General features: G+C 40.7%; 2 protein-coding genes across 2 annotated transcripts; both read right to left on the reverse strand.

Moving 5' to 3' along the window:
* Positions 1 to 317: 317 nt before the first annotated feature.
* LOC125561140 (uncharacterized protein K02A2.6-like) lies at positions 318 to 1,706 on the reverse strand. The gene has a single exon (XM_048724489.1). It carries the CDS (start codon positions 1,704 to 1,706, stop codon positions 318 to 320), a length of 1,389 nt encoding a protein of 462 aa, XP_048580446.1.
* A 6,525-nt stretch (positions 1,707 to 8,231) lies between these two features.
* Positions 8,232 to 13,296, reverse strand: LOC5508990 (cell division control protein 42 homolog). The gene is made up of 5 exons (XM_001629485.3): positions 13,142 to 13,296; positions 12,241 to 12,402; positions 11,001 to 11,073; positions 9,586 to 9,695; positions 8,232 to 9,238 (listed from the first exon to the last, which is right to left on the reverse strand). The coding sequence occupies exons 2-5, from the start codon at positions 12,343 to 12,345 to the stop codon at positions 8,951 to 8,953; spliced, it is 576 nt and encodes a 191-aa protein (XP_001629535.1). The 5' UTR covers positions 12,346 to 12,402; positions 13,142 to 13,296; the 3' UTR covers positions 8,232 to 8,950.
* Between the last annotated feature and the right edge of the window lie 139 nt (positions 13,297 to 13,435).

Genomic DNA, 13,435 nt, shown 5'->3' on the forward strand with positions numbered 1-13,435 from the left:
AGCAAACGGGCCTGAATGACCAAGCAATAAAAACAGCGGTTTGCGTGCAGAAGCGGGTACCAGGCGAATCATGTTGTTATAGGCAGCGACCGGACTGTAATAAAAGGTGTTTACTTCAAAATTCGGTTGTTTTTTGTACAATAAAGCTCTACAAAATCAAATCTACCGAGTGAAAAACTACAACATAAGACAACGAGGAGCCCTGTCCTCGGGGGGGCCCATAAGATAAATAAGGGGCCACAGGGGGCCCAAAACAAATAATATTATAACATCTCCCTTCTCAACAAAGTGTTAGGTTAAGTGTTCAATAAATGTTCTTAACAATGTTCAATAAGTCTTTGTGGTTTTTTGATAACCCTGCCAGATGCTGTGCTCATCGGTGTCGTCTCGTGTTGCCTCTCAGAAGACTTTGGTGGTGTAGGCGATGCTGTCACATTATTGCTTAACTGTGTGGGGTTGCTGGTACTTTCTGGTGGTAGTTGAGGAATGGCTGGTATAACAAAAGGACTTGTGCTCATCGATTGATCATTAGGTGTTGAAATGATTTGTCGTCGATTTCTCCTGAAGACACGCCCACGCTCATCTCCTAATAAGTACGATCGGGGCAATACTTCTGCTTTCCTCCACTCAGCCTCCCGGTTTGGACGGATACGCACCTTATCTCCAACTTGTAAAGGAGGGAGATCATGACTATGACTATCATAATACTTTTTTGAAACACTCTGACGATGTTTCAATGTCTTCACAACTTGATTTGGGTCAACAGGCTGAGGCAGTAGCAAACGTCGATGAGTCGGTAGTTGGGTACGTGTTCTCCTACTCATTAGCAGCTGAGCTGGAGACACACCTAAGTCATCAAAGGGTGTATTCCTGTATTTGAGTAATCCTTCAAAAGGATCTTTGTTGTCAGCAGCCGCTTTCTTTAAAATCCGTTTTGCGGTCTGAACTGCTTTCTCGGCAGCTCCATTTGATTGTGGATACTCTGGAGAGCTTGTGGTGTGACGGAAACCCCACTCATCTGCAAACGTTTTGAACTCATGTGAACTATTAAAAAGGTTTCTAGTGTTACTGTACTGGGAGCCATTGTCGCTCAGAACTTCCACCGGGATCCCAAACCTTGCAAAAATCTTCTTTAAGTTATTGATAACACAATTAGCAGTGGTTTGGCGTAACAACTCAATCTCAAAGTACTTTGAATACAAATCGGTAACAAGCAAATAGGAATGTCCGGCATATTCAAAGATGTCAGTACTGATCACTTGCCAAGGCAATCCAGGAACCTCACGTGGTAGTAGGGTCTCTCTTGGCTGTTGGTTTCGGAAGGCATTACATATGGAGCAGGAACTAATCTTGTCTTTGATCTGTGCAGTCATTGAGGGCCAGAAAACATATTCTCTTGCAAAACTGAGACTTTTGTTCTCACCCATGTGTGCGCCATGAATTTCTTCTAGCACCTCTGCCCTCAACGATCTCGGGACAATGATTCTGTCTGCTTTGAATAACAAACCATCTTCTACGCTAAGTTCCTCTCTAAAACTCCAGTATTCTCTCGCTAGCTCATCAAGTTGATATTTTTCTGCTGGCCAACCTTTAACGACATATTCCATGACCACTTGAGAGGTAACATCGCAGTTTGATGCTTCCTTGAATTTTTGCAAAGTGCTTGAATCTACACCAAGACTGTCAATTAAGTTGATTCCAATCATCTATTCTGGTTCACTAACTGGTTTAGTGTCACTAACTGGGGCTCTGCTTAAGCAATCTGAGATGAATTGTTTCTTTCCTGGCACATAACGAACATCAAGGTCATACTTTGTCAGCTTTAACAACATCCTCTGCAATCTCGGTGGTGCTTCATTCAAGGGCTTTTTGAAGATGGCTTCTAGTGGTTTGTGGTCGGTTTCAACTACAACACGACGTCCATAAACATAAGTATGGAACTTTTCAGTTCCCCAGACAATTGCCAGAAGCTCTCGCTCGATGTTGGCATACCTTGTCTCAGCAGGTGATAGTGTTTTTGAGCCAAATGCTACAGGTCTTTCGTCCTGCAGAATCACAGCACCTAATCCCGTGCCACTTGCATCAACATTAAGCACTGTCTCTTTGGTGTTGTCAAAATAGGCTAAAACTGGCGCTGAGGTAATGACTGCTTTGAGCTTGTCAAATGCATGCTGTTGAGGTGTCTCCCATACGAATGCGGTATCATTCCTTGTTAGCTGCGAGATAGGGCCCTGGAGATCAGCTTTATGTTCAATAAATTTATCCAGATAGTTTACAGTTCCTAGGAAACGTAGTATGCCATCTTTATCGGTCGGGGCAGGCATCTCGTTGATAGCTCTTACCTTTTCAGGATCAGGCTTTAAACCGTCTGCAGTAAATAGGTGTCCAACGTAGCTGACTTCAGGAACTCGAAGTTTGGCTTTACGTGGATTGAACTTTAGACCTATCTCACGGCTCCTCTTCAATACTGCAATCATCTTGTCATCTAGCTCACATTGATTTCCACCATGTATCAAAAAGTCGTCAACGATTATTTCTACTGGTACTCCTGCGAAGAGTCGGTCCATCTCTCGTTGGTAAATCTCGGGCGCGGAACTTATGCCGAATGGGAGCCGCAGGAATCTGTATCGACCCCAGGGGGTATTGAAAGTCAGGAGCTTCGAGCTTTCTTCGTCTACTGGTAGTTGCCAAAAACCGCTGCATGCATCCAACGTTGAGAATATTTCAGCACCGGTGAGTTTGTTGGCAACCTGTTCCACTGTGGCCATCGGATAATGGGGTCTCTTGAGGGCTCTATTGAGGTCACGTGGGTCTATACATATTCTGATGTTGTCTTTGGTTGGTGGGCTTTTCTTTTCTTTGCCTTTTCGTTTATCGATTACTAACATCGAAGAGACCCAAGGGGTATGTTCTTCTTCTTTAACAATGATCCCATCTTCTTCCATCTCTCTCAGCTTCTGTTGACTTGGGTCTAACATGGATACTGGGATCTTTCTGGGTGCGTGTATAACTGGAGTTACTGCAGAGTCTACCTCTAGGTGTACTTTGTTGGGTAACATTCCTGGTTTGTTACTGAAGCAATCAAGGTAATCTTTCAGAACAGGGTCACTTGTGAGGGTTGTGGTACTTTTGCTTTGTTCTCTGGACAAGTCGATGTTTGATGTTTGTGCTGATGGTGAATCTAGCAATGTGAGATCCATGAACTGTAGGACTTCAAGATCAAGGCAAGCCTCACAACTTAGTAGTGGGGTGAACTCTCCATCAACTACAAGATATAACAGATCTATCTTTCGATCTTTGTACTGTGTTGGAAGGCGGACACATCCTTTAGGGTAGATGGGCTTAGTCGCAAGCCAGCCCTTCAAAGGCTGGTGTAAACGTTTCAACGGCTTGTTGGTGATGCTCTTGTACAAGTTGTAGGGGATGACAGTAGCCTCCGCACCCGTGTCTGCTTTCAGTTTGACCTCTTTTCCTGCTATCATGACTTTTATCAGGCTCTTTTTGGGTTGCTGGTTCTGTAACACGCTTCCGACTTCAATGGATCCAAAGTATGTGTGGGTTTCGTTGCTGTCACTTGAGTCATACTCCTGTTCCACCACATGCACTTCTGGATCTTTTTTCTGTTTGTTTTTTACACATCTTTGCAAAATGGCCTGTTTTGCTACAAATCTTGCAATTCCTTTTAAAAGCTGGGCATCGTGTTGGGTGTGCAAATGAATGGCGATATCCACAGAACTTACAAGACAACTGTTCTTTCTTAACTTGGACTGGTTGCACAGACACTGTTTTACTTGGGACTACTGTCTGTGGAACAAACTTATACTTCTGCAGCTCAGTCGCCTCATAAGTTCTGCAGTAATCATGCGCGGTTTGTAGGGTAAGGTCTGGCTTTTTCAACAACTCCCCTCGCAATTCATCGCTGGTTACTCCCCCCACAATACGGTCTCGTATCAATGAATCTCTAAGTGCTCCAAAGTCACAGTTTAATGAAAGCCGTTTTAGCTCACTAACAAAGTTGTCAATTCGTTCACCCTCCTTTTGGTTTCTAAGATTGAAGAGCAGTCGCTCATAAATGACATTCTTAGCTCCTCGACAAAGTTCATGGAACTTTCGGCACACATCACCATAAGATTCATTACTCTCGCCTGCAGTATACACAAAGTGGCTATACTCTTCAATTGCACTCGGTCCAGCACAGTTAAGTAACAAATTAACTTTTAACTTATCTCCCTTGTCGTCCTTTCCTTTTGCAACCAAGTAAATTTCGAACTGCATTAGGAACTTTCTCCAATTTTCTGATGCATTCGCATCCAACACCAAAGGTCCCGGAGCTCGATGATACATTTCCCCACTTTCGGCCATCGTTTCCTTGTTTTGTCGACTTTTCTTTAACAATTAATATTCTCCAGTGGTTAACCACTTCTGACACCATGTAATAAAAGGTGTTTACTTCAAAATTCGGTTGTTTTTTGTACAATAAAGCTCTACAAAATCAAATCTACCGAGTGAAAAACTACAACATAAGACAACGAGGAGCCCTGTCCTCGGGGGGGCCCATAAGATAAATAAGGGGCCACAGGGGGCCCAAAACAAATAATATTATAACACGGACATAATAACGAGCCTGGAATACGTAACAGAGGAATGTGTAATCGACGCTGACCGAACTGAATAGTTTTGTATGCTTAAACGTGACGATAAGCCCGTGTTCGTTACACAAAACATCACCCCGTGTGAGATCGCGGGTAGGATTAAATGCCTTAATAGAAAGCGGTACGATATTAGCTATACGCGCCATAAGAAAAAATGCAAAGAGAAATGCGCAATACAATGTAGAAGAGTTAGCATCATGTTGAAAATCTACTGTTCGCGCAACTAGCAATAAAAGGCTAGGAGTTACCGGTGGAGCCCTCTGAGGTACATGTGGTATCCTACGGGAAACTCCCCGCAGGGCTAGGGATAAACTTCCCTGCTAGCAGAGGCCTCTTTTCTCTGTATTTCGCTGGGCTGGAGTTCGCGAGGAAAAGATACCTCTGCCATGGGTCGAACCTGTTTCTGTTGCGCATGCGTGAGCGTTAATAAGCGACCGACGTGCCAAAACCCGTACCATCGCGCGAAAGCTGTCAATATGCTTTGCATGGGTTTAGTCGGAAATCATGAATCAAACTCCGGTTAGTTCTCCTCTTCGAAAAAAAAAAAAAAAACAACTGTTCAATTTCAATCACCTAAAACGTCACTAAAAAGATTGAGCAACAAACGCAGCAAAGACGAGTTTTGTCTTGCTTGTGGGATTAATTTCAAGACATCTGGGCAGGGGAGTTTCTTCAATGTAAATATCGCACAGTTGGATTCGAAGAAAATGTTACAAAACTTTTTGGTAAAATTAGATCAGCTATTCCCAGAAGAATATGCAAAACCTGTAAACGGAAGATTGACTCGTTTGTCAAAAGAGAGAAAATTCTGAATGAAGATAAGGCATTGAATGGCTTCTTTTTATAATTCGTCGCGTGATATTTCTACGGAGGACGCCGTTTCGAATGCGGGCTTATTATCCGGCAGCGGATATACGTTTCATGCATGCGCTAGTCATTGTAGGCTCAAAATAGTGGCCAGTAATTAATGAACGGAGCATGCGCTCTGGATCTCGTCCACGATCGTGGACGGCGGTTTGATCAAACGAACGTGCGACCCATGGCAGAGGTATCTTTTCCTCGCGAACTCCAGCCCAGCGAAATACAGAGAAAAGAGGCCTCTGCTAGCAGGGAAGGGATAAACTAAAATCCTTAGTAAATGCATAGTCATAACCGGCGAAAAGATGTAATAACTTGACCCCACTTAAATAATTACGAATCGAAGGTGGTGCAATCGAACGACTTAAAAACTGTACATAAAGACAGACCGTATCTATGTCTGCTGGTAATGGAGTCAAGTCAAAATATAAGCAAAATAGAAAAAAGGCCTTAAATTGAGTCTTTAAATTACTGTCCCTGTGCTATAAGCAGCTTGTAATTTCTGTCGTAGATCCTTTTGCAGAGAGGCCAAAGCCGAGGAATCGTGACAGCAACCTGATTGTCACAGCGCACGGTTAAACGGAGTCCCGTCCACCGTTGACCCCACAACTTAAGCGTCACCACAATAGTGAGAAGTTCCAAACAATTTATATCGAGGGACTGAGCAACAACCACATCCGGAAATGAAGCGTGGAAATATTCATTGTCACAAACGCCTCCACAACCAACCAGGCAAGCGTCTGTAGAAAAACTTCCCCCGGAGAACTCCAAGAGGTAGTTTTTATCATAGATACTCCGTTGTATTCCCGCAGGAAATGACACCACCAAATAATATCCTTGCGAAATTCCGCGGTTAAATTAACGTGAAGATGATTGTATTGAACCGTTCGTAGCAGACTTAATAAGCGCGAGATAAACCCGACTCTGACGAACACACTTTGAAACAAACACAAGTTTGCCAACTAGGGATTGTAACTCCCGTTTGCGAGCAGTTTTGCGGTTCCTCCAATCATGTAAGAGAAGCTCTAACTCCGCTAGCCGCTCAGGACTAACTGACAACGTAAATGAATTCGTGTCTACCATCACTCCCAAACACAGCATGAGCGATGAAGGCGGACAAGCTTTGGAAACAGATTCGATCAGTCCCAGAGAGAAGAGAAGAGTCCCCAACTGCTCAAAATCGGAAGTCGCAGAGCTAGCCTCAGAAGCCCCAATGAAATCATCCAAATAATTAAATAAAACTTTTCCTTGCTGTCGATGAATCCAAGCTACCGCTGAGGTGGCGCGCTGACATGCCTGAGCAGCAGAGCGTAACCCCATAGTTAAAACAGTGTCAAAGTAATAATGTCCATTCCAAATATACCCAAGTAAACGGTAATCGCCGGGATCCACAGGAAACTGCCTATACGCCTGCCGCAGATCCCTCTTATAGAGAAAACAACCCGGGCCAAACTGCACGATCGCTTCCACAATGTCATCTATAGTGGGATAACAAGTCACGAACGGATCTCCCAGAAAACTATCACACGGAATACCATCATTTACTGAACCGCCCTTAGGCCAGCTCAAGTCCACAATTACCCTACGTTCTTCAGAATCTCGCTTGGGAACCGTGTTCAACGGTGAAGTAACAAATCCACCCCCGAAGGGAGGATCCGTAAACGGCCCAGCGACACGACCAAGCGAGGTAGACCATGTGACTTTGAGGGGCTCCTGCTCTATAGGGAGTAGACCATGTGACTTTGAGGGGCTCCTGCTCTATAGGGAGTAGACCATGTGACTTTGAGGGGCTCCTGCTTTATAGGGAGTAGACCATGTGACTTTGAGGGGCTCCTGCTCTATAGGGAGAAAGAACAATTCAGCTCTAAAGGAGTCTTTGAATGAAGAGCAACATTGGTAGAGCAAAGTAACAGTATTTTAAAAGGCTTATTCCTTGTTCTTGTTTTCTTTATATATTTTTTTTTGGATGAAGTATTTCGTCCAGTTTAGTCACATAGTGACTGTGAAACCCAAAATACTTAGTCTGCTTAGCAACCACACTTAGTGTTGTGCACATCGGGAATCCTAAACCTGTCTTCAGATTTGTGGCTGATGCTTTCCATTACATTCCTGTGGAGTTTCAGAACATTGGGAGTTAGTTTATAAATGAAAAATTATTGTCCTACCCCATACACTTGATTTTCACAAGTTCAATTTTTTTTTGTTTTTGAGATAACAATATTTCCTAACACATTATACTGTCTTTGTCAAATAAACCCTGTATTGTTGCGATTGTGTGACAATAAAATCAAGCAAAACCAGTGGAATTGAAATGTGCCTTCATCAAAACTGAAGCAGAGTAATGCACCCCAGGGGGGGGGGTACACTCCCTTATATGGGCTATACTGGGACGTGCCGTTGGACAGGGTATACATTTTAGGCATGTCTGTCCTGAACAGGGTATACATTTTAGGCATGTCTGTCCTGAACAGGGTATATATTTCAGGCCTCTTTGTCCTGAACAGGGTACATGATTTTAAGCAAGGCTGTCCTAAACAGGGCATTGGTTGCCTTGCTAAAACTCGTAACTGCTGATCCTGCCGCCAATCCGATTGCCTTGCTTTCTTTCACGTGCTAACTAGGGCCCTAAAATTGAGGATGTCGTCCTAAACAGAGTCCTAAAATCAAGGGTGTTATCTTAAACAGTTTGCTTGACATACATTTGATGGCACTGCCTCCCAGTCCTTGGAACATCTTTAATAAAACTTTGATTAGAAGACAGTACATTATTTAACAGAATTAAGCTTTTTTTAATCAGTACAATGTACACATTTGATTTTGACCTTTAAGCGACATTCAAACATGGTAGATTTTCATTTGAAATTCAAATGCTACATATTTTTTTGTTGGTGAATAAAGAACAATACAAAGAATAAAGATTTTCAGCTATGGTCTCTTGAAAGCATACTATAAAATAGAAATTCAAACAACACTCAATTCAATATCATAGAATCACTGACATGTCTATGCTTAATAGGCTGTCACATTTTATTCTTTTCCTGAGTTGTTTAGAAAATAAAATAGGACACTGCCTACATATTGTTTTCAAAGGAAAATTGTGACCAATTAAATGCACTTCTTAACAATTTCCTGTGATAAGGTGTTCATGTCAATGCCACAGCATCTAACACTGTGAACTTATATTCTATCCAGCAAGAATACAAGTACTGTAAATTTTGTGGCAGGATCTATCTTACAAAAGAGCTTCTATGTCAAGGTTGAGATTCTTTTTGTTTCAATTTCTTTCATTAGATTGTGCCCCTCCATACATATGTTGGAACTTTTTTTGATCTGGAGACAAACCCCAGTTAGGATAGTACTTCGTGGGTGTACTACTATATGTGCGATACCCATGAAGCATAGCATATATAATGTCCAGTTCATTATTAAATGCTGCAACACTAAAGAAGCCGGCACTTCTTCTTCTTTTGAGGCTCTGGGGGTTCTAATGCTGCCAGAATTGCTTCATCAAACACGTTTTTAAGGCCTTTTTGTGTTAAAGCCGAGCACTCAACATACTTCACCGCTCTGAGCTCTCTTGCAAGCTTCTCTGCAGCTTCGACTGCGATGGGCTTTTGTTTATTTTTAGACAGCTTCTCTATTGTCCCTTGATCATCACGTAGATCAACTTGGGTACCGACCAAGAGGAAAGGTGTCTTTGGGCAGTGATGTGTAATTTCTGGAACCCACTGAAAAGAGGATAAATAATTGAGACAATATTCAATTAAGCATCTAGACTTTTCATTACTTGGTTACCAAATTAATATATTTTCAATCACTGATAATGATCCTTGTTTAATCCTGGAACAGCAAATGGCCAATCAGCTATCTAAGCCAATAAATAGTTTTTGTTTCCACTTTTTTGCAATAAAACATATAACTGCACAAAATGGATAATTGATTCCTAAAGGTGGTATGATTTAACTCTTTGCTATTACCAGATAAGAAATTGATTTGGAATTCTTTACAGTCAAAAACTATAAACTATAAAAAAGATAGATCCATGGTTTGCATCAGAATCATAAAAAATAGTTACCTTTTCTTTTACGTTTTCGAATGATGATGGTGATACTACAGAAAAACAGACAAGGAATACATCTGTTTGTGGATATGAAAGGGGTCTTAGTCGATCATAATCCTCTTGACCTGAAAAACAACAAAATAACACAATCAGATTTTGTAATTTATATGTTATTTAGGATGTCACATGGGTTACAACACATGAATTCTTACACAGCATTCTTAATTGAAATGGAAATTAACTGCATACAACCTCTGTGTTGTTTTTATTTTTTTGTATTAATAAAGTAAGTTGTTGCTGTTGTTGATGATGATGAATACTTTAGCTCTCAAGCAATGATTAGAATAAAGTTTGATGGTGTTCATCTGGCATTGTTTATGTTAAAAACAGCTAACTGACAGCATCAAAAAAATAAACACCAAGAAGGTTTGATGCCTTGTCATCCTCAAGGAGCCAGGGCGTCGCGTAGATCGGGCACACAGGGAGCGTGCAAGAAAGAAAGAGGAGTGAAAGACGCCCTAACAACTGCTCTGTAAAAGCTATTTCTAAAAAGGTTTCCAATCCAATTTGTCGCCCGACTAGACCTGGCGCCTTTTTCCAATTAGCACCATCACTTATTGACAGAAACTGTAAAAACAGTATGGAAATTAACATAACAAGAGGGAAAAGAAAAACTGTACACTAAACATAACAAACAATATTGGGAAAATTCTATTGTATGGCTAGATAATTCAAGGGTTGAGTCAAGTTTGAGGGATTTTACTTGAGCTGTTTCGTTAATTAACATTTGATATAAAAAAAATAATTCAAATCAAGGAAATCACACGCATTTGAAATGAGTAAGAGCCTTGTCATAGACTAGAAGTACAACAAATTTTCTGTAGTATATTTTGTATTGAAATGATGCAAGAAACCATCCATTTCTAACAAGAACCTTGGGGCTCCTGAAAATAATTCGGAAGTTGGTGGTCCACTTGATCCTATCGACGTCAGGGCATTCTCTGATGTATGCAGAAGGTATACTACCTGCTATTTCATAATGTAGCTGAGCGGGCAAAGACATGATCAGATATCGTGCTGAAGTTTCTCCCTGCTAGGGCAACCCTTCACAGACTCCAGGCAAAATCTGATCGTGAGACTTTTACAAACAAAGTAGGCTTTGTTGTTTAGCAGTTAAGGTGTTTGTGATGTGTTACTATGCGTGAGACCTGTCTGCTTTTCTGACTAATAAGGAGTGCTCTGATTGGTCTCATTTTAATTTAATTCTAATGATACCAATCAGAGATAGAGTTTGCTGCAGTTTTTAGACATAGCTTTTACAGAGCAGTTGCCCAGGGCGTCTTTCAGTGCACTTTCTTTCTCGTACGCTTCCTGTGTGCCCTGTGTTAGGTTTCAAGACTGTGTAATCAGTCAATAATTGTGCGACTAACCTGCTGTATCAAATAATCCTAATGTGTATGGCTCTCCTCCAATCATTACTGTAACTGCATAATTATCAAATACCTGAAATGAAGTAACAATAATGTGGTCATTAATCATATAATCCCTTGACAATGGTACAAATTGTGTCTTTTTTTGTTTGGTCTAATATTGATGGTTGGATAGGGAAGGGGGGAATGAACTTATTTTAGAATGATTGGTTATCAGCCATATACTATGTTCAAATAGCCTAAATGCAAAATGGGTTAAGAATAAAAGTAACACTTGAAGGACAAGCTCAGTTTGCATGGAGACTTTCTGTAAAGATACAACACATCAAGCAGCATTAAGATGTTCAATGTGAAAACAAGTCATGTAATAAGCTATATACAGCTGAGGCTGCACTTGCTTAGGTGAAAAATTAGGGTAAACAAAATGTGCAAAATAAAGCAACTTAGTCACAAATACAACTGATTTCTAAAGCTGGTTGCAATTTATTATGCCTAGTTCTGAGGATGGTGAACGTTTAGGAAACCACAAAGTTTCATTTTCAAAATTAAATAAGTTCTGCTACATATTATTTTTCTATATATACCTATAACATTTCTTTAAAAAAAAAAACACAAAGGTAATTTTGATGGAGCTTGAAACCAAAAATGGCATATTGTATTAGGTAATAATTTAAATATTAAGCGTTGGGTGGTAGAACGTTCTTTCAAACAATAACCACTTGCTTCCCCTCAAAAATGCTTCCATTAAATGACACCTAAGCTGACACAAGATGCAGCTTGTAAAAGCATTTTTGAGCCTTTGGACAACAATGAACAAGCTAAAGTATGACCCAGGATAGATTTATTATGCGAATTGAAGGGTTCCGTATAACAATTGTAAATAAAGCAAAACCATAACAAGTAGAAGTTTCTTATTGAGTACCTTGTGAAATGTAAATTTTACCAGTAGGAGCAGTACCAAGTAGTCTTATATCACCTTCAATGTGATCAATGTATTGAGAGGTAAACATTCTTTGAGTGTGAAAGAATTTTAGAAAATCTAAGATAAACAATAAATTTAATCTCTGAAGTTCCGGGGGAACAAATTTGAGACGTTTTACCTTGACACGTCTTCGATTACAATAAACCCTTTTAGGGCAAGGGAAAGTGCTAAGTAATCTCAGTGTTTTTACTTTGATCATAACCTCGATTTAAATACAGTGGAAATTATGATCAAAGTATGTTTCTAATAAGGGCTTACCGTTGGTACATATTCACTTGGAAATTTGTTCGTCGTATAAGATATAAGTAAACAGGTTTTACCAACAGCGCCATCACCAACAACTACACATTTTATTGTCTGCATGGCTGTGGAGCTTAGAGTTCAGCACAAGGCTGGAAGAGTGGGGAATTTATGGAAAACCTGGAAGAATAAACAAGATACATTAAATTCAACTTAGTTCCTCTTGGGCTAAGCCAGGGCAAATAAAACTCATGACTAGTTCAAGAATCTTTTAAATACTTCACTTTGAGGAAATAGTTCTTTTCTTTGGCGACATTCACTAGATTAAAATTTCTTTCTAGCTAGACGGTACACTATAACCCTTTCTCGAAATTTCGTTTGGTTGGTGTACTATTGCGAAAGGAAGGAACTCGAGTTTTATCGATAAAACATTAGAAACCTTGACGGGTTTAAACCTGTGATAGGTTAAATCAAGAGTTCATTAGAGAACCCAACCTTCATAACGCTTATGGGTCAGTAAAGAAGGAAATAACTCAGATGTGGAGGGTTGCCTTGAGAATGGTATAAAAGAACTACGAAATAATACATGAGTTTCGCTCGTGTCGGTTGCACAGTACAAGGAGATCTCGACAATCAACCGTGCTAAGTGTAAACTCGAACGAGTCTCTCCTCTAGTGCACAAACGGTTTCTTCTCTATAAATGCCAGTTACAACACGAGAAAAAAAAGTGTATGTGCAAGAATAAGTGTATTGGATTGATAGAAAAGATTAAAACAAAAGAAATAAAGAATTCTGTGGGCGCAAATGGCAGACTGACGCTGCCAAACCACATGCAAAATATCGCCGTCAGAGAATCACTGCGCCGAAACAATTTTGTTCTTGGCAGCGATGATTGTCAGATCTTTTAGACAAGACTTACCTTGACCAAATAGCTGTCCTTAAGCACAAGATACCGCCAATGTAACACGACAAAGCTAAGGTTAGTTAAGCCCCTATTTCGCTTCTGTAGACCAACTTTCCAAGCGATGTCCGGCTTTCCAGGGGCGTTGGTTTGCAAGAATTTGTGGGGGGCCCCAGGGAGGCTTTTGCGCAGAATCAGCGCTCGATATACCAGTTATCATCATTGGTCCGATTAATGCGACCCATTGTCATGCAAAACCAATCACGTACCAGTTTATAATTCCGGAGGAAGTGTTAATGTAACTTCCTTTTA

This window comes from Nematostella vectensis, chromosome 3 (genome assembly GCF_932526225.1).
Source record: "Nematostella vectensis chromosome 3, jaNemVect1.1, whole genome shotgun sequence".
NCBI classification, from domain to species: Eukaryota; Metazoa; Cnidaria; class Anthozoa; order Actiniaria; family Edwardsiidae; genus Nematostella; species Nematostella vectensis.

What these genes read in the sequence shown, in the direction of transcription:
- LOC125561140 (XM_048724489.1), bottom strand. Translation starts at nt 1,706, where the DNA reads ATGATTGGAATCAACTTAATTGACAGTCTTGGTGTAGATTCAAGCACT.
- LOC5508990 (XM_001629485.3), bottom strand. Translation starts at nt 12,345, where the DNA reads ATGCAGACAATAAAATGTGTAGTTGTTGGTGATGGCGCTGTTGGTAAA. An exon ending in CAAGTGAATATGTACCAACG is followed by an intron (nt 11,074 to 12,240) that starts GTAAGCCCTTAT and finishes ACTTCATTTCAG; the next exon opens with GTATTTGATAATTATGCAGT. An exon ending in TCGAAAACGTAAAAGAAAAG is followed by an intron (nt 9,239 to 9,585) that starts GTAACTATTTTT and finishes TCCTCTTTTCAG; the next exon opens with TGGGTTCCAGAAATTACACA.